This window comes from Vidua chalybeata, chromosome 4, assembly GCF_026979565.1.
Source record: "Vidua chalybeata isolate OUT-0048 chromosome 4, bVidCha1 merged haplotype, whole genome shotgun sequence".
Lineage (NCBI taxonomy): Eukaryota > Metazoa > Chordata > Aves > Passeriformes > Viduidae > Vidua > Vidua chalybeata.
In genome coordinates this window covers 2,062,298-2,082,587 of record NC_071533.1, presented here as the reverse complement: position 1 = coordinate 2,082,587, position 20,290 = coordinate 2,062,298, and the positions used below count along the sequence as shown (strand labels likewise).

The 20,290-nt window shown below is 46.3% G+C and overlaps 1 protein-coding gene across 12 annotated transcripts in view; it reads right to left on the bottom strand.

The window, feature by feature from the left end:
• Nucleotides 1–20,290, bottom strand: part of RUFY3 (RUN and FYVE domain containing 3) — a 40,505-nt gene that overhangs the window by 8,738 nt on the left and 11,477 nt on the right. For 5 of the 12 annotated variants that reach the window (XM_053941723.1, XM_053941724.1, XM_053941719.1 and 2 more), the window contains 11 exons: nucleotides 9,689–9,742; nucleotides 6,110–6,283; nucleotides 4,928–5,045; nucleotides 3,360–3,461; nucleotides 3,141–3,264; nucleotides 2,876–2,937; nucleotides 2,725–2,790; nucleotides 2,549–2,618; nucleotides 1,511–1,603; nucleotides 1,014–1,094; nucleotides 441–608 (listed from right to left, as the gene is read on the bottom strand). In XM_053941723.1, the coding sequence (XP_053797698.1) occupies nucleotides 441–608; nucleotides 1,014–1,094; nucleotides 1,511–1,603; nucleotides 2,549–2,618; nucleotides 2,725–2,790; nucleotides 2,876–2,937; nucleotides 3,141–3,264; nucleotides 3,360–3,461; nucleotides 4,928–5,045; nucleotides 6,110–6,283; nucleotides 9,689–9,742 (1,112 nt within the window). Of the gene's footprint in view, nucleotides 1–440; nucleotides 609–1,013; nucleotides 1,095–1,510; nucleotides 1,604–2,548; nucleotides 2,619–2,724; nucleotides 2,791–2,875; nucleotides 2,938–3,140; nucleotides 3,265–3,359; nucleotides 3,462–4,927; nucleotides 5,046–6,109; nucleotides 6,284–9,688; nucleotides 9,743–10,507; nucleotides 10,530–16,752; nucleotides 17,891–20,290 lie in introns of those variants that run through there. The other 7 variants (XM_053941726.1, XM_053941721.1, XM_053941720.1 and 4 more) reach the window with 6 other exon arrangements.

The following is a 20,290-nucleotide window of genomic DNA, read 5'->3' as shown; positions in this document are numbered from 1 at the left end:
GCTGCTTTGAACAAAGCCATTGGCTCATGGAGAGCAAAAGCAACTCTTTCCTGCTGTCAAGTTGATTTTGGGATCTGTTCTGAGCATCGTGTTGCTGTTTGGAGTCTGCTTGTGTCACCACACAGGAGTTACACCAGGGGCCCTCCACACCGGACTGGGCTGGAACACAAGCTCCTACGGCTCTTTTCACACCACAAAACCACCCAAGATGCTTTCTCCGTCTCACACACGAATTTCTGCACCATGATGGATTTTTGTTCAGAAGAAATTGCATTTGTCTTTGCCCTCCACCATGTTCCAGTGTTCTCACAGCAGGACAGGAGTGCAATGCGCAGCCTGTGACCCTTCCACACCCAGCACCTTTCCAACAGGCAGGAGGAATAAATGCACAGCAGCTCTCACTTTTGTCTGGAATTCCCTACATTTCCTTAGCTCCCTACCTGCAGCTTGAATGACAGTTCATGCTTTAGAGCCCTGAGATCATCCAGCTGCTGCCTGAGTGCCACCAGCGCATCCTGCTTTTCACAGACATCCTTCTCCAGCATCTTCATGGCCAGCTCCATCTCCTGCCGCATTCCAATCTGCGCCTCCAGCTCCTTCTCCACATCCTGGAACATAAGGAGCCCTCAGCATTTCCAGGAGGTGCCCTCATGACCCAGGGGTAACCACCCTTCCCTTCTGTCCATGCAGTCCCTACCCACGAGTGTGCTGCTGCCACAACTTCAGAGTCACAGGTCTGAAACATGCCTTAAGGAGAGTAACTCCCCGGTTTTCAGTCCAGTATCACAGCCAGGTGTGCAGCATGGCTAGCAGAGAGTCAGGGAATTCTGCATGGGCCTGTCTTTGGGATGGAGGGGTCTAAGGAAAGATTTTATTTCCTAGAGCAGATGTTATTTCCTTAATACCTTCAGGTCAGGCATTTTTCTCCCCACACATGTATCGAACAAGAGCTCATCATGGCCGTGACCCTCTCCAGCCCTGTGGGGTGAGCCCAAAGCCCCCCTGGTCCTCACCAGGCGCAGCTGAGTCTCCTCCTTCAGCTGCTTCCGTGCCTCAGTCAGTGCCTGCCCGTCAGCACTTCTGTCCTTGGTGGCCTGAGGTAACAGACACAGTTCACTTGGTATTGCGTACTGCCAGCCCTCACTTGACCTCGTTACTGGCTTTTCCCCAACACTTGGAATTCTGCAACAATTCAGGACAAACCAGCGCAACTCCTATTTCCTGATTTGCCTGTTGTCCCCCCCACAGTAAGTCCCCCTCCCTCCTGTCCCCTGACACCTTGCCCAGTGAGCTGTAAGCTGTGGGAGCTCCCAGCTCCATGCAGGTTCCCTGCTCCATCCCTATGGCCAGGCAGGATTCCCTGTGGCAGGGCCCATCTGCCATTCCTCTAATCCCCTGTGGGGTTTGTGTGAGACACACAAGGAAATGAACTCTGCTCCAAACAAGGCATTCAGGCTAGGCCTGCCCCAGGGCTCAGCAATCATGCACACACACACACAAACACACCAACCTTACGGCTGGACTCCAGGATGTAGGAGCTTTCTTCCTTAACCCGCTCCATCTCTTCCTGCAGTGTAATGATCCTGTTGTTGGCAACTGCAAGCTGGGAACAGAACACAACAGTAACACACCAAAAACATACTTCACTTGTTTTTTTTCTCTCTTGACCCCAGCAGATGAGGAAGATTTGGCTGGAAATGGAGGACAAGCAGCACACAGCACCCTTAGGGATGGGACACCTGGCCCAGAGGAATTCCCAGGGATGACAGCACTGCAGACCAACAGATTATTGTAAGTATATGGTCAAAGGCAAAAGGAACTTCAGAAACTCCTTCTGGCTTTGTAACTCACAACTCACGCAAGGCTCACGCACGGGAGCAGCTCAGAGACATTCCAAGGGATCCTGTGACAAACCCTAACATAACTCCCAGAGCTCAGGCCCAACACGCACGCGGCTGTGACGTGTGACTCAGCTCATCACCTGCCCCCCGCCTGGCACAGCGCCTGCGCTGTCACCGCAGCCTCGCTCTGCACACGCTGCACGCTTCCCTTGGCAACTTCACTGCCAAACCCCAAAAACACTGCAGTCACCACTGCAATTCACCTCCTGGTACCACACCACTGTGCAGGTAATACACCAAAAGCCACTCATTGCGTCAGGTAAGACCTCCTGCCATCCATCTGCCAGGGAACTGACCCCAAAACATTTTATGCCATTCATGCCATCAGTAATGAATTGCAGACCCATGTTAAAACACAGACTGCACCTATGCCTCACGTACCATCTGTTTACCATGCTCAGGCTGGACATCTCACTTATGACATTTTTTCCTTTACTTTTTGCAAATTTACATAAACATACAGTTGATTTTCCATCTTGTGTTCAGTAGTGACATCCAATGAAATTCCTTGGCAGGTCAGCTATTTCAGTGCCATCATTTAACACCCCTCATTCTGTACACCAGACATCTCAAAGGAAGCCCTCCCTCCCTGGTTAATCCCTAACTCCCAAAGGCCAAAGCATCTGGTCGTTTTCCATGACACTTACCTCCTCGGTCAGCTTGGTGTTGGATTTCTCCAAAGCATCCACCTTGGCCTGCAGGTTGTTTACTGTAGCACTGTTGAAGACAAAACACCCTACAGTAATTCCTTCACTTTTTAAAATCCTATTTTGTCTTTTGTTCTACAAAATATATAATAAAGAGCCAAGAGAACATGTGTTACCTTAGATGTCTATTGAGTTCTTCTACATAGTTCTTCTGGTCCAAAATAGCAGTTATCTGACCATCTCTGGAAAAAAGAAACAGGGCAGCCTGGAACACCTGAACACATATTCCCAAGAGGGGAGCAGCAAGACAACTGTGTGTGCACCTACCCTTCGCTGCCTTTTGTGCTGTTCCCATCTTTCAAATACATGGAGAAATCGATAACTCCGACCTGGAGAAGGAAAATTTGCATTTTACATTAAACACTTGGTTTCTAAGGCCAACCCACTGCTGCCAGGTGTGGAAGTTTCGAGTTAGGACATCAGCACCTGCAGCACTTCAGCAAGGGTTCATTACATCAGTAAGCTATGCAAAATTAATGCATTTTTCCAGCTTAAATGAGCAGAACAAACCCATTAAGTGAACACCCAGTACCTGGGAGTCCAGGTCCTCTCCCTTCATGCAGAAATTGGCATCGATGACATTCAGACCTACAAGGAGGCCAGCAATGATGGCACCCTCCTCCTCCATCATCAGTGCATTGGGCTCGTAAAATTCACTGTGGGAAGAGGTACAGAGGAGTGAGATGGGAAAGGTGATCAGGATCTTACAAGAGAGCAGAAGTGAACCTAACTGAAAGAGTCCAGCACTCACCTGAGAAGATCCTTTCTGTTAATCAAGGCTTTCATGTACTCGGAAAGTTTCTTCTGCATCAGAGCCAGGCGAAGCCAAGCTCTTCCTCTGCCCACAGGCGTCCTGCAAAGGCCAGAAACAAACATTTCCAGACACCCTGCAAGGCACAGTCACCAACAGCGCTAATAACCCCACCCTACCTCAAGTTTCTGCACTTCTAAGACAGAGCTGGCACTGGTGCAGAGAAATACAAGGTATGTAAGCACAAATAGGTGCAGACTGATTAAACCAACACTGTTTGTCTCTTTAACTCATGATGTTTGTGTTGCCATACTAAAAAGATATCCCTGGCTTTATCCCTGCTGGATGCTGCCAGACAGATCAGCTGCTTCAGCTCATCACCTTCTGAGTCATAACCAGTTCTGCCTAAGTCACAGGAACATGCACAAACAAACCAGCACAGCTGCCCAACACCACTCCTTGGGGTGGGTTGGGCTGGATGGCAATCTGGCCAGACACTCAGAAACACAAACTCAGTTCTGTTCTCCTCATGTGCTTTGCTCCTGAATGCCCTCACAGGATGCCACGGGCTTGAGTGCCAGTCCTTCCCCTCTTTTCTCCCGGCCACCGGGAGAACGCCGCTCCAACACCCTGACCTCACCTGGCACGAGCAGCAGCAGCCCAAGGAAGCCACGGCCAATACTGCCCACTCCTGACTCACTAACAGGAGCTGGCACTTCCAAAGGGTCCCTCTGAACTTTAGAAACACACCCTAAAACTGTTCTTTACTTCCATTCATTTCCTATTACAACGCTCTACAACAGGAAGAGGTACCAGGAGCTCTGGCACAGCACTGGTCCTGTCAGCTGCTGCAGGAGTCCTATACACACCTCCAGGAAAAGCACTTGTCTGTATGAACATGACTAAATACTAACCCAAAAGCAATTTATTGAATTTATCCACCTATTCCTTCAGCAAAGAAGCCTCCATCCTTAGTCCTGATCCTCATAACAAAAGCTTCCTTACCCATTTTTTCTATTCCAAGCTAAAAGCTTCTCAGTTTCTCTTACCATGACATAGGCAGGCCTGAATGTGATGTCTGAAATTCCCACAAAACTTGTACAAGTAATATATGCTTCGTGTGGCTTTTTGCCTCCCCTCTTTAACTAAAACTACTGTCTTCTCCAGCTTGGTGCCTAAGCTTTCCTCTCACATACACTTTACCTGAAGTTATTTACAAGAAGAATTACCTATGTCAGCAACAAAACTGTTATAACCTTCCTGTTAATTCCCTTCCTCTTGAGTCTGACTTCAGAAATGCTCAATAAAAGTTGTTCCCATTCTTGAGGTACAAGCAGTAAATGCACTGCTGCCCAAAAGTTGCCATGCTCTTAACAGAGCAAGAATGTATCCTGTGCTCTCCTGCTGCAGATCCTTGATGAAGAGTAAGAGAGCAACGATCCATTTTTATCTGGAGAAGGTGACAGATGTATTCCTGAAGGTTCTGTCCACCCTTCCTTCTCTTCTTCAGGATCCCTCTCACAATAAAACCCATATTATGTACTCGTGCAATACAGGAGTGTACTTACTTCAGCCCTGGGAGATCCTTAACACTTGCTGTAATCTCTGCAGCCTCAGGAACAAGTTTTTCTACTAATTCTAGAGGTCCCCAAAATGACTTATTTTGCCCAAGAAAAGTCTTTTTGGCTAAAAAACAAAAAGAAATAAAAAAAGAGCCCATTAGGCCTGTGCTGATATAACACAAACTGATATAACTGATATAACACTTGTTCTCAAACAAGTGAACAGATTAGCCAAATCCTGCCAGAATGGTTCCTCTGGGGCTGCTGCTGGGCAGACACTTGGTATCCTGGAATCTCAGGATGGTTTGGGTGGGAAGGGCCCTAAAGACCACCCGTTTCCACACCCCTCTGCTTCCCATCCCCAGCTACTACCACGCACGGGCAGCACCTAAAGGCCAGTCCGTACTTGGCCATTTGAGCTGTGACTCAGGATTTTCACAGTCAAGCAGATGCTCTGCTTTAAAAGCACACAGACCAAACCCTCTGTTTAGGCAGAGCTATTAAGAAAGTTGCAGTTCCTCTTCCAGCAAGGGGATGCATTGCTAAAGCACAAGGAAGTGCAGACAAAGGAGTCACGAGCTTGCCACAAGCCAACTGAATCCATGATCACTGAGTTATACCCAAGACAACTGAACCGCTGTTTTCAACACAGCAAAGCACCTGCAGTGCCTCAGTTTCCCCCTCCAGCAGGTTTTGTGCCTTGCTCGGGCCTGCCCAGAGCATTGTGGTGACAGCAGCGAGTGCGCTCAGCCTCTCCTGGGGCCCGTGCAGGCTGCAGAGATGTACTTAAAAGAATAAATCCTTCTCATCTAACAAGGCAGCTAACAAAGGCAGTAAAAGTGTTTGTTTCTCTCTGTTGACTGTAAAGGCAGACCACAGCAATTAGCTCAGGTGCTGGTATCTGTATTGCAATATAGAAAGTAAGGTGAGCTGAGTGTCTGGGAATCTTTTCACTGTTTTCAGGACATTTCTTTAAACTTCTTCAAGCTATTTCATATTCAAAAATCCTTTCTTATTTTAAACAGAATTAGAAGGGAACAAAAAAGATTAAGTCAGAGAAAAATTGTATTAATGTGTCCTTTTTAAATACATATTTTTGTATCAGTACTAAGGGGAACTTTCTGAAAGTCTTCCCTTGTTTTTACTCTGCAGAGCTCCCCAGGGCGGGCCGTGCCCAGCCCGGGTTACCTTTGAGGCCATGCTTGAGGCAGTGCTCCATCACCACGAAGAACTGCTGCAGGGGCGCGTAGTCCGAGTCCAGCGTGCGGCCCAGGTTCAGCGCCGACTCGATCAGCCCCTTGATGCTCAGCTTGGCCATGTTCATCAGGTTCATGCGCTCGTTAGCCATGAGGTAATTCGGGTCTGCAACAAAGGAAGGAAACTGCTGGTGAGCAACAAAAGCTGGTTTTATTACAGTAAACACCCCACCTTGCTCTTTTGTTTCCTCAGCTTTGAAGGCATTTTTAGGGCAGCGAGTTTCACAGGAGGCACTCTGCAGGCCTTTTGTGGAGAAAAATCAACATCAACTAGCAGTTTAGGGCCAAAGCCACAGTGGCACGGGAATAGACAATTTATCATACTGAGGGTGCCCTAATACTCCAAATAACTACAGGAGCTCCCTGTTTTCAAGAAAGACATTTGGAGCCTGGTGTTCATCCTGTGCTTTGCACCTTGACAACACATCTCTGGACATCACTTGTTCCAACTCACATCCCCAGCTACAAACTGGTAGTAATCCTCCAGCTGTGGTTTGTTCTGGTTCTTCCATCTAAAGATGACCTTGGACCCCCTCACACTTAATCCAGCAACATGTGTCTCTATCCCAGCTTGCTCTTCCTCAAGACTATTCTTTTAGGCTTAATGTAATATGGAGCCAACTCCCACTTCCCTCTCTTGGTTTTAACACTGCCACTGGTTTTCACCAGTGAGGAGCTGATCTTCATGGCTCTTAACAGGTCATAATAAACCCCCAAACTCAGATATGTCCCAGGATTACATTCTTCCTCTTCCACATTATAAACATCCAGACCTTTAGGCCTGCTCGTCACACCCAAGTTTTGAGCTCCAGGTCTCGGGTGCAGGCAGTTTCATCCCGGTAAAGTCCCCGTTTATCCAGGGCTGCTGCCAACAGCCAGGGACCCTTGAACCAAGCTGCGGCCTCCACGAGTTAATTAACTACTCCTGGCAGAGACCTGACCTGAGGGTATCTCAGACTACAGATCTCAGAGGCACCTTGTGAGCACCCACCCACCAGCCAGAAAGAGAGGCAAGAGCCCAGCTAATACACCCACAGCCGAGTGCATGTCACTGTGGGCTGGGAAAACCCAGCACAGGGAGACAAAGAGCTGGGGCAGCACCAGCATCCAAACCTGATAGCACAGCTCATTTGTTCAGTCCCTCCAAAGTAGCTCAGGACAGCACTTCTCTCATTCCCCTTCTTCTTCGGAGTGAAGCAGCAGCATAAGTCTCCTCCTCTAAAATTATTTCCGTAGTTTAAAGAATTTCCAAGTACTCATTCAGGAGTGCAATGCTCAGAGCAGCACTGGACTGCAGAAAGACTGAACTCTGTGAGGTGTTTTTACTCCCTTTCAGGATTACTGCTGCCTGAGGGTGATGGTCTGGCTGCTCTGAAGGTACCCTGAGCACATGACCTGCTCTGGATTTCCAATCCCTTTTATGACCTACAGTGTAGCTAACAGTCACCATTACCAGGAATGGAGACTCAGAAAAAAAATCAGGCACAATACTGCCAACACAGAGACCTCCTCCTCATCCTCTCTCATCACATTTCCTCACTGGCCAAGGCCGCTGATCTGATAGGTAGTAAAGCATCCACAGTGACTCTGCTTGGGTGGCAAACCCATCCCTAACACAGAATTAAAGGAACTGTACAAGAGAACACCAAAGAAAATGTTCATTTGGCCATGGTTATTGGCTAATTTCAACAGAAGAATATTTTCACCATATCACACTAATCCAAGGTTTCCACTTCCTTAGTCTGCTGTGAGCAACTGTGCTCTGCACGTGCAGTTTATCCAAGATTCTCATCTTGCAAACCAGTTAGCTTATATAGTGTGAAACTGGATAAAATCCAGAAGGTTTATTCCAAAAATTAAATGCTAACTAATTAGTACTCTTGCTCTATGTACTGCACCATGCACATCTTTAAAGAAGGCAGGGTAGGCAGGCAAGGCTGACTTTTACACAGTAAAACTCTCAGGCTGGCTTTAAGCTGGGACAAGTCTGATCCTGGTGTGCTCCATCTGAGCCGGTACCTTCTCCAACTTCCTTCTGCCTCTAAGTGCAAAACCTTTGCCTGGGCTTCCTACACAGCCCACATCATAAAACTCAAAAAGTAAATTCCCAGCCCTTGAACTTTGCCTTTGCACAGGGTTTGGGTTCCAAATAAAGCAATGTCCTCTCAGGACATTTTGTTATTTAAATATTGCAGCTTCTACAGAACAGACATCTTTTCTAACCAGCTGCTTCCATGAAGATGTTTCCAAAAGCATTTGAAAATCTTGTAATTTGTTTAAATGTTACAATCTGTACCCAGGAATCTGAAAGTCAAGAGAGAGTCAATGCAATACAGGATCTCAAAGGGTTAAGCTGTGACTGGTCTTGGTACTTCTCATTTGGTGACAATATATTTTATCACTTCTCATACTTACTCTAAAACAAGGAAGAAGCCACTAAACTGAAGCTAAAACTTGGATCAAAGGCAGGGAATGATGTGACACTGGAGAAGTGAACAAACCCACTGAAAGCAATGCCAATTCATTAGCACTGCATCATGGTTCTCCAACTTACATCAAGAACACCAACTTAAAGTAACCTGAAATTTAACACGGCTGCTTCCTTGTGGCAAAGAAACACCTCTCACCTGACAAAATAAATGCAAAACAACTTGTACAGTATTTTATGAAAAAAAGAAGTCTCAAGCCCCTCTTTTTTTCCTGAAAGCCAGCCTTGGAAAATGCCCTTTTCTGGGAAGCAGCACGGGCTGTTGTGCCAGGAGACGAGGACATTGCCTGTGGCTGAGGAGGCTGCGGGCAGCACCCGGGCACAGAACCAGCACAGCAGTTAAAGGCACCACGGTGGAAGATGAGCAGCAAGGACCATGCTCAGTGCATGAGAACATCAGCCTTTTGTGCTGCAAAAGCCTGAATCCCAAGCAGGAGCAGTTTGTATGTAATCAAAGGACCAACTTGCTTGACTACTTGCAACATTGAGGATTCAACTATTTCACATTTGCACAGTTTCTTAAAAACCAAGAAAGAAGTGCTACAAATTTGTCATTTAGTACTTCACAAGTTCTAAAACAATTCACAATGCAAGTTTTAGAATAATTTTTTGCCAAGCATTGGCAAATACTGCCAGAAAATCCGAAGAATCTAGACAGAAATACTGTAGAAGATCTAAGGCTTCAGAGTGATTTCTGAAATATTTTTTAAAATTCAGCTTCCTTATGTTGCTGCAACCTTTTAAGCTGTGCTTCTGCCAGGCTCAGCAAACTACTGCCTCTGAAAGCATTTAGGAGAAGGCAAATAGCCCTTGTTATCTACTTCTTCTACCTCCACTTCCAGTCAAAATAGTAAAAAAGACCACAAACATTTATTTAAGCAACACCAAGAAAATGCAGGAAAGCCACAGCTACTGGCACTGGAAAGGGAAACTAACTGCATTTTGCACTCAGGCTCAAAATAATAGTGCAGAAGGCAACGATTAGCACAAACAAGAGCTGTGAGATGTGGGTGTGGAACGCACCTTCGGAATCATCGCGCAATTGCTCCACCACATCTGTCAAATCCTCCCAAGAGTCTTTGCAAACAGCAAAAGGAAAGGAAAAGAAAGAAAAACGTCATGCAAGGCGTGATCTAAAGGAAAGATTCAAAATCAAGGTGTAAGAAAAGCATAACTGAAAGGGAGATTTGCATCATACAAGACTTAATTCATAGTGGCAAGAGATCTGCAAGTCAAAAAGGTTCATTAGTCTGCACAAAGCAATAGAGCAAAGCATTTTTCTCCCAGAGTCAGACCAGGGCAGGCTTCAGAAAAGCTGCAGAAGTTTTGTTTCTGAATTAACACAAGCAGCATTTTTGTAAAGCACATCCTAAAAAGAAAAGCAACAAAAGCATTACTTTTATAAGATAAAAGCACTAAACTTGTGATATTTATGCAATGTCAGCTTTTCCTTCAATTTTCTCACATCCAGCCCCAAGAAGAGCTGCTGGCAGGGACACAGCCACACGTGAGAAGCAGGCACGTTCAAGGAAAACACACACTGAGGGCATTTTAAAGGTTCAGCAGAGGTTAACCTCTGTTATGACCCTCACCCCAAATGACAGATCCCACAGAGGTGACCCAGCTGAGCCCTACACGGGTCCCAGGCTGGTGATGATCCCCTAAGGACTCAGGGGAGCACCTCTCTCCTTGGTGGGGCCAGGGAGGTATCCTGGGAGAGGAGCAGGCAGGACAAGGAGAACTGGTTTCAGCGCACCCACTGAGTCCCTGTTCCAAACCCAGCGAGCCGAGCCAGACAAATGCCCCGGGACGCCGGGCATTTTTCACTCCCTACTTACGCACCCGCGCTCCCCAGCGCTAACCTGCCATCGGCAGAACGTCCAAAGCACGGCAAAGGCTCGGTCCCTCTTCCCCAGCCAACTGTGCCGACGATGTGAGCAAAGTCCAGAGGCTGCCAGGCCCTCCTCCCTCCCACACACCGCCCGCCTCCTGCGCCGGGAGCTGCGGCAGCAAGCGGGAGCCCCAGTGCCACTGGAGCTCGCACAGAGCTGAGCCCGTGTGCTGCAGCACCGCTGCCCGGCAGCCCCCGCACCCTGACCCTGCGCTATGGAGACTTTCACCAACATTCCCCTGGGGCTGAGCACTACTGCAGGAGCAACAAGGACCGTCCCTGGAGGAAGTCCCTGGTGGTGCTCTCCCCTACGTGCCACAGTGATGGCTTTTGTTGTCCCATGGCAGGTGTTGCAGCTTCCCCAGGGCCAGGAGACAATCTCACTGCAGTGGATGGAGCTGTCTCTGATGCTTCCTGGGAGCCCGGGACTCAGATCCAGATGCTGATCATCCCAGAATCCCTACCTGCACACAGTAAGGGAAGCCACACACCACCACTGCAAGGTCTTTCATCTAATACTGTGAGGTTGGATCTTTTTCTTAACCCAAAGCATAAACAGGGAAGTACAACCAAAACAAGATTTACCAGAACCCGGGTAACAGGGACAGAGACAACTGACAGGCTTCATTTCATCTTTCTCATTTATTTTTAACCCTTAGCAAGTAACCCACATAGAGCTCGCAGAGAAGTATCTAGAGGAGTCAAATATTTTCTTCTCTTCTCTCCCTATAAGCCATAATCCCATCTTCCTACTAGCAGGAACTGCATGAATTTCAACTGATACTATGGAATTTGCATAGGTTTAGAGGCAAAAGCACACAATTAGCATTTTCTTACCTATTTTCATTCATTCTCCGTGCATCCACATGCACTTTGCATAGAGTTCATTTCTTCTTTTACCTTGTGTATTTTCCCACTTGCCTGGAAATTCCACCAAGCAACAGTGGGGGGAAAACATCTTCCCACAGGAGAATTACAAAGACCTGAAACTCTATAGTTTCCATGGTCCTTCTATGGGGTGTGAAAAACTCAATACTTTTGATTATGATAGAAAGTACTTAACTCACTATGTAGGATGTTTAGGAAACAGGATGACCAAGGCTTTTAACTCATTCCAACCAGATTCCCAGGAAGATTAGTATTATGGAACTGAATATCCCATTGGAATGAACACTCAAGCCAGTTCTTCAGGAAGGGACTGGAGAACTTGTCTCTAATATATTAATCATGAAAATCCCATCTGTTATTTGGACAACGGAGGGCTTTGCAGTCACTCCCTTGGCTCACACAGCAGCAACATCTCACTGAAGGAGCGGGGATACTTTCCCAAGCCAAAGAAAGCTTCTACAAGTAAACCCTGGGAGAATGGGACAGCATCAAAATTATTTATTATTTCACATTGCTGCTCAACATTTACTTTGTTTTTAAAGGTTGAAGTTATCAGGCTAAAATAGAGCTGGGGTCTAAGCCCTTCTGAACCAATGAACATCATCTCACACACAGCATCTGGATCTGAAGTTCCTCCAAAGGCAGATGAACTAGAATCACAGTATCACAGACTGCCTTGGGTTGGAAGGGACTTGGAAGTTCATCCCACTCAACCCCCTGCCTCTGTCCCCTGCATGGGCAGGGACATCTTCCCCTATCCCAGGTTGCTCTAAGCCCCAACCTGGCCTTGGACACTTCCTGGGATGGGGCAGCCACAGCTTTTCTGGGAAACCTGTGCCAGGGCCTCACCACCCTCACAGGGAAGAGTTTGTTCCATCAGGAAGAAAAGGTCATAAGTGTTTAAATAGGTCAGGACTTTTAAAATTATTTTTAAGTACAGAAATTTTAAACAAACTCGTAAGGGGAGACTGAGCCATCAGTCAAATAACCTAAAAAACCCGAAGGCGTCAGTTTTGGGAAATGAAAACTGAGCTTGATACAGAAAGTCCTGAGTGATGCTGCCAGGTCAGCCCTGCTGCTGGGAAAGGCTTAGCCCAAATCTGGACAAAAACTCCTTTATTACGAAAAGGGAACCTCTGGTAGCATTACTACACTTAAATTGCATTCTGATATTCCTTACCTTAGAAATACATTTAATAGCAAATAAAGAGGCCAAGGAAAAAAATTAGGTAGATGCTGTTCGTGTTATGGGAGGTACATAACACGAACAGGTTAGGTTTGCCAACATGATGGCTCACTAACTGTTGACAAAGAAAAGGGATAAGCAAAGGGTTTCAGCACCATGTTCAAACACCCTGCAAGCCCAAAGTCTGGGAAGCCACCAAACAGTCTGCAGCCTGGAATGCCAGGAACCATCTACTCAGAACAAAAAACCATTTACTTTAAAACCCACTGCATAAAAATTCCATCTCTAAATATATACATAAACAGCAAGCCTTGCATACAGAAGAAAAGAGCAGTCAAACATCTGCAACAAACCAGAAGGAAATGAAGTACAGACAACTTAAAAAATCCCACCCCACTCTCCATTACAGCTATGGGACAAATAAACAGCCAGTGCACATCACATGAAGTCACAGTTTAATCCCACCCTAAGTCTTACTCCCATCTCCACGTGATTACCATCAAATAATTACCCGATTTCTCTATGTTGCTACTGTGTGCAGCTATATGGAATGTTTCTGCACAACCAGCCTGTTTTCAGAGGGAAACACGTGACTAACTGCTATGGGAAATTTCTCATCCCATTTTAGTCCTTGACAGTTTACGCCAAGAAACTAAAAACCCAAACCCTTGGGTTTTTTCCCCCATCTTTCACTTCCCAGTTCGGTTGACACCCAAGTGGTTTCTCTGCAGCATTTGTGGCTCGCCACCTCTGAGGGATATAAACCTGCCCCAAACTCCCCAGCTCTGACTTCATTTGGACTGACACAGCTTAAAAGAGCAAAGAAAACAACTCTTAAAGAGTAATTTCTGCATTGAAGTTTGGATTACATGACCTAACTGCTATTCCCAAGATTTATGACCACAAACACACTTGTAATTCATTTAACTTGCATTTACTGACTTCACATTTCTTCTATTAAATCAGGTGTCCAGCTCCTTCAAACTTCTCATCTGTTCAGGGGTTTCTATCACCAGATGTGTTTTAAGAGGCTTTTTCCAAATACAGAGTCATCTCATGTAGGTTTTTGTCCACACCTGAAAGGTCCCCGACGCTCCCAGTGCAATTCAGATTTGTTTTCTAATGGGAAAGGCCCAAAGCACTGAAAAATTCCACCTCTGCCACAACTCTACTGTTCCTATTCCACACTACTAGAGAAACCCTAAACCCAAGTTAATTGTTGCCAGTTTGCAAAACAAAAGCATAACCATTAAGGTTATACTGCTTCCCTAAATCATTTTGAGGTACAAAAAACACATGGATAGAAAATGGAGAAAAAAGGTCAAATCTGACTGATGATTCAATAATCAGTGCAACAGATTAATGGCCAGGAGGTTTTAAGAAGAACATTTGCTTTTCCTGAAGAGCTCCACCACTCCTTGTCACAGCATTCTACACAAGCACATGTCAGGAACTAAAACCTTTAAATTATTGGTCAAAAAAGAAGAAAAAAATCTGACCTAGCTTCTGCCCTATAGAAAAGATAATTCCATCTTTGCATATTATAAATTCTAATTCAAATTGCTGCTCTTAGTGCAAATAGAGTAGGATTACTAAAGAGAGGAAGACTGTAATTCTTGAAAGTTCTCTCAAGTTAGCACATGTATTCCTTCTGGACGCTATTACAAGGTGATCCCATGAGGACAAAAATTTCCACAGCTCTATTGTGAAGCTCCACAAGATTATTCAAGATAGACATTTAACATCCAGTAAAACAGCCTAAAAAAGACTGTTTTGTATAACTCCTCCCCAAAGCTAACAGCAGTGTTCAATGCCATCCATACGCACACTCTGTTCAACATTCAACAGAAATACAATCCAGGTGGTTTTCACCTCCATCCCTAAAGCTGCCTCCAAGACCATCACACTGCAAGCAAACAAGGTTAACCACCACCAAAGTCATATTTAATTCTGAGGGGCCTGCAGAGAACAATAAGATTCTGAGAGTCTTATTAAGATCACAGTCTGTTTTAAAAAAAATGAGTTCTTTCTCTAATCCAAGCAGATTTACAGTAAGCAGCAGAATCTGCTTATTTTCATATGCATGCAGAGTTGCTTCAATCAACTGAAAAAGCGTATTAATTGCTTTTATTGTTAAATGGAGTGGCCATGCCATAGGTTATATGGAATATACACAGTTGCAAGCAACTCAGTACCTGCTGCTTGCTTTTAATTTGAAGAAAAGTTTTGCTTCGCTGTTCTCAAGCTCCAGCTCTGTGCAGGACTGGAATTGCTGTGACTGGCTCTGAAGGCAGGATGGCTGCTCGAGGGCTGGGGGCACAGCAGACCACAGGGTGAAGAGAGGCCAGGGACAAAACTCTCCAGAAGCAGCAAGAGCTGAGGGACAGCAAATGGAAGGCTTCAAATCTTAATCCAACAAGCTTCTGGATTTGGTACTTACTGCAATGTGTATTTTACATGTCTTGATTTCTAAGGAAAAAACTGGCCCCCTTTATTATGCCTTTGGAAGAATTCCACAGCTTTTCTTTTCCTTCTTCATAATGCCTACCTCTGCACATCAGTTTTTTTAATGGAGACACTGCAGGGACACGAGCCCACGCTCCTGTCCCCCCGACCTGTGCACACCCTGCAGACACAGCAGCAGTGCTGATGCAGTAGCAGCAGACCCAACACCGGGATACAGCTGTGTCAGCTTTCCTATTGTCAACGCTTTTCCTGGCCTTCTCTGTTCAAAATACAACTTGCATCCAAGTACACCCCCCAAACAACCAACCAGCAACCTTAATTTACCTTTAATGCATAAAGATCTCCAGGAAGGTTGCTACAGTGCTGCTCTTTTGCATTTATTTTCGACATATGAATTAAATAATATGATAAAGAAATGAGCAAATGCTGCTTTCTAACCCCTTTCTGGTATTCACTTAGGAGTGACTGTAATTACACCTTGAAAAACACTGGAGTAAGACCAAGGAAGGTCTCAGTGTAACACACAAGAACATGGGAATTGGGAGACAACTGAGTTCCTGCTCACCCACTACTCACCTCCCTGAACCCTTGGGATATGCTTCAGAGGGAATGCTAAATTTCTCCCTTTGAAACCTCTGTCTGGTGTCCCACTGCATGACTAAGTACTTGGCAAGCCAAATCCAAACCCAAGGGCTACTGTCACTAAAAGCAGCTGTCAAATGGAAATTAAATTATCCCTTGGAAATTTATTTTAAACCTGAAATCCCCACCACAATTTCACTTGCCTCATTCAGCAAGACAATATAAGACACTGCTGACTTAGGCAGGCAGCATCAAACGGGCCAGGCGAGACTGCCTGGTGGAGTGGCATTTCAGGAGTTACTGGAAAAGGGTCAGGCACGAGAAGGTGGGGCCTCTTTGCTCTAAAACCAAAAGGTGCATCCAGCAAGGGCACTCAGAACCTCAGCACCTGCAGAAACTCATCACCTCTCCCTCTTCTCCACTTGTTTATTGGCAGAGCACTGCATAATGTCCTCTCGTGCTTTTAGTACTCAAGACCATTCAATCCTCGTCCCGCTATTAAACTGTTTATCAACCCAGATGACAAATCCTTTTTCCAGGGGAAAGCAAGATGTGCCACATCCCCACGCTTCAAGCTTCCAAGCCATTACAAACAGCAGCACGCTCATCCGAGGCAAGCAGGGGCACTGTGATGGCATCGTCACCTGACAATGGGCATCGCTGCGTAATCGCTGGGGCTTTCCAAAAACTCCCCACGACCTCGCACACGCTGCGGTGCTGCCACTGTGCTCCCCGGGTACCAGCTAGCTGCTCACTAACACAGCTATCAGCCCCGGTTTAAGGGCAAATCATGATTAAATGGTCTCACTGAGCACACATCACGGTTTTCTTCCTTCCTGAGATCCACAAACCGGATACAGCTAAAAAGACAATTCATCACCAATCTGCCTTAAAGGGCTGGGTTACAAATTCGGAGGTCAATCTGAAGCAGCAAATTGTCTTTCTGATCTGCCCACGGCTGTGCAGGCTCCGCAGGCAGGACGCGAGCATGTGGACCCGGAGACGCCCCCTCCCAAGCGGTGCAGCGCCGGAACAAAGCCGGCCCGGGGCTCCCGGGGCACAGCCGGACCGTACCTTCGTGGGTAGGCTCGGGGTCGGGTGTCAGCGAGATGTCATCCAGCTCACGCAAGCACAGCCACTCTCCATCCATCGACACGCGGAATTTGCAAAGATAGATGGTCTCCATGGCAGCCTGAGTGATCTTGTCTGTGGTGGGGGTTGGCATGTCGCTTTGAGGCGTCAGAGCAGACATGATGACTCAGCTGGTACAACAACAACGGGGGCAAAATAAGGACTAAAAACAAAACCTTTCTGAAGAAGAAAATCAGAAATACCTTGCGATTAAAGGACAGATTGCTCAGGATCACAGAGGCTGCTCTGGCCTTTTCATAGATCAAGCAAGGTAAAAACGCTGCTCCTTCCCGCTTAGCTCTGCCTCCCTCCTTTCCACCGACTGCCGTCGTCTCCAGCTATGCTAGAGGCTATTGATCCTCAGCATCCACAGAAAACCTGGCTTCTCCACCAGAGGCAGCAGGGAAAAACAAAAATATAAAAAACCAACAACAACAAAAAGAGGCAGCAGAAGCAAAAAAAAAATAGTGTCGTCCTCTGGTGATGACCCCAGCAAAAAACAAAGGACGAGCGGAGAGGCAGTGTCCCGGTGTGCCGAGATCCGAGCGCTGCTCCCCTCTCCCGGCGCAGCCCGGGCAGCGAGTGCCGCCGGGATTGGCTGTGCGCAGGGAGCAGGGTGGCGACCAAAATGGCTGACTAATGAACTGAGCTGGAAATCCAGGCTCATGTGATCGCCTGCGGATTCCCAGGATGCTGCCGGGACGCTGCTGATGCGGGGCCGGCAGTCAGGCGCTCCTCGGCACAGCACCTCCTCGCCGGGCTGTGCCAGCCCGCTTGGGAGCGAACGGAGCACGCCCCATCCATCGCCCCCGCAATACAAAGGAGCAGCGCCAGCAGTACAAAGCCGCATTTGTATTCCGCTCACATCCCCGCATGCCACTACAGGAATTCAATCGGCACCTTTGTTTTCACGGGAGGTGTGCGAGGCGCAGTTTGCGTTTTATTCGCTGTGCCACCTTCTCAGGGGGCACCTCGGAGCTAGAATTTCCCATGTACAAAAAATGTTAGGATGGATTTATTGTCTCAGGGTAACAGGAAGGAAAAACGATCTGGCTCTAAGCTCTCCAGTGACTGAGGATGAAGCTCTTTCAGCAGGGCATGTGCACATGGAAGGACAATAAAGGAGACCACCACAAACACTGTGACCCAATCTCATACTTTAAAAATCTCCCCTGAAAATTGTGCTGCTCACGTGAGGCTGACAAAGAAATATTGTCTCTCAGCAGGAAGAGAAACAGGCTTTCAGGTTCTCAACAAGAATATAATAATAGTATTTTATAACAGCACTGCATTCCCTGTCCCTTCCTGGCTGGCTGAACCTCACCTGTGCCCTCAACCTACATGGTCCTGGTGCTGGGGGACAAGAGATCCCAAGTCACCAGACAGGCTTCTCATTCCCAAGGTCACTATAGTGTCACCACCCACTTCAACAACATTATCAGGCACCAATAAATGAGCTTATCCGACTTCATTCCTGTGTGGCTCCAAGATATTTGAGGAGAGCGGATGTAAAACATCCATCTGAAATGGACGGACAGCCTTGGAGAAGGCTGTCACCAAAACAATATATTGATAAGATTATTGATAAGATTATAATATTTAATAATACAATATGTGGCCAATGTACAGGACCTTGATTACTGTCCCTGCTTTTTGTTCCCCTAAGAAATACTCTGAGGGATGTACATCTGTTTCTTGGGGATGTGAAATGCCAAAACAGATTGCTGGATGCAGAATTCAGCATGCTAATGCATACAGCTTTCAGAAAAAAATGGCACCCATCACGTACATGCCTCATAAAACTGGGCAAGAGGATTAAGAGCTGCTATTTCTGACTGGCAAGGGGAAGCAGTTGCTTTTGGTGAAAACTTCCTGCTTAGTGCAGCACATTTTGACTCAGCAACTCTTTCCCCACTAGGCCAAACCCAACCAAGCACGAGGCAGCCTGTTCTGACAGCGACGCAAAGGGCAATTATTTCACAGAAAACAAGAATTACTATTGTTTCTTCTCCCCAAGAGAACAGAGTTCGTAAATCGTGCTGACAGCATCTTAACTCGTATATTTATACACCCTTTCAGCAGTTACAGTCTCTAGTTGCAGCATCCACATCACATCACCCAAAGCCTAAACACGGTGAAAGTGGCCATTACCAACTGCTACAGAACAGCTGCTGGCCCTGGCTAACCCTTGGACAGGGTCTAAACAAACGGCACACGCTCAAAACAAACCCTTTAGAATCAACACAGCACCGTAAGCTATTGCTCAAGCTATTATCCAACAGATCTCAAGTACAGACGGTTTAATTTCTTTGTTTTCAAAGCAATTAGAGACACCAACAGCACTGGGCGTAACCCTGCAGCTCCCATTTATTTCACAACGCGGGTCTTCAGCTGAACTCAGCACAGGCAAGTGCCCCACACATCAGGATCACAGGGAAGGTCTGCTAGAAAAATCAGGAACCGTTCAATTTCCATTGGTCTGCTTTTAACATGCAGAAAGAACAGAAGCCAGTAATTCCCTTCCAGCTGAGTTCTATTTTCAGGCTCCTTTATGCAATGATCCTGCTGCAACTACTCCACAGAGATATTTAAAGTACTAGGAAAATGTTCTTTAACTTTTACTTATTTCCAAAAATGAAAAAAAAAAAAAAAAAAAAACCAAAAACCACCCCAAACAGGTACTGTTTAACTTATGACTTGTTACCTTTTAATCACCACCTGAAAACCACAAGACAAACCTTCCCCTATCTGCATCCTGTGCCCCAAAGTGATAAAAGCAACAAAGCATCTCATGAAGAAACAAAAGAAAGGTATCAAATACAATGTTTTCATAAAACCTTTCATACAACTACCAGGCAACTCAAGGGTACCTGATAAGGCTCCATCAGGGTTCCAGGATGGCCATGGACACAGGAAAACCCAAATCACAGATAAATGCAGAGGAAGTTGTGCAGGAAGAACCACTTTCTCCATCTCAAACCAGTCAGGCAGCCTTGACTGGTCCTACAAACCCTCTGTGAGCTACATTTTGGCACAGGCCCTTAGAGGCTTTGGCTAGATTGCAAAACACAGCACGGGTCTGCCAAAACATTTTTAAGATTAAGGAACCACACGCTGACTGCATTGGAATTTTAAGACCAACCACCTGAACAGCAAGCACTCCATCAGGCACCAGTATTTGGGAGCTCAGCTGTACCACAAAGTATTTTAAGTTCCAAAGCTGAATGAATTAGAATAATCTACACAAAGAAACCCAACCACCCTCAGGACTCCAGGGAGCATCTTTGGGTGCACTTTTATTTTCAAAGCATGTGAGCAATCTGTGCTTCCATCATGAGGAGAAAGTTTTCTCCCTCACTGCATAGAGATTGCAAAACAAAAAGGACAAAGCCATCTCTGACATGGAATGTAATCTAAAAAGATAAAATTAGCAACACAACATTTCATGGCAAAGTCTGCTTCTGATTCCTCTGCCAGGACA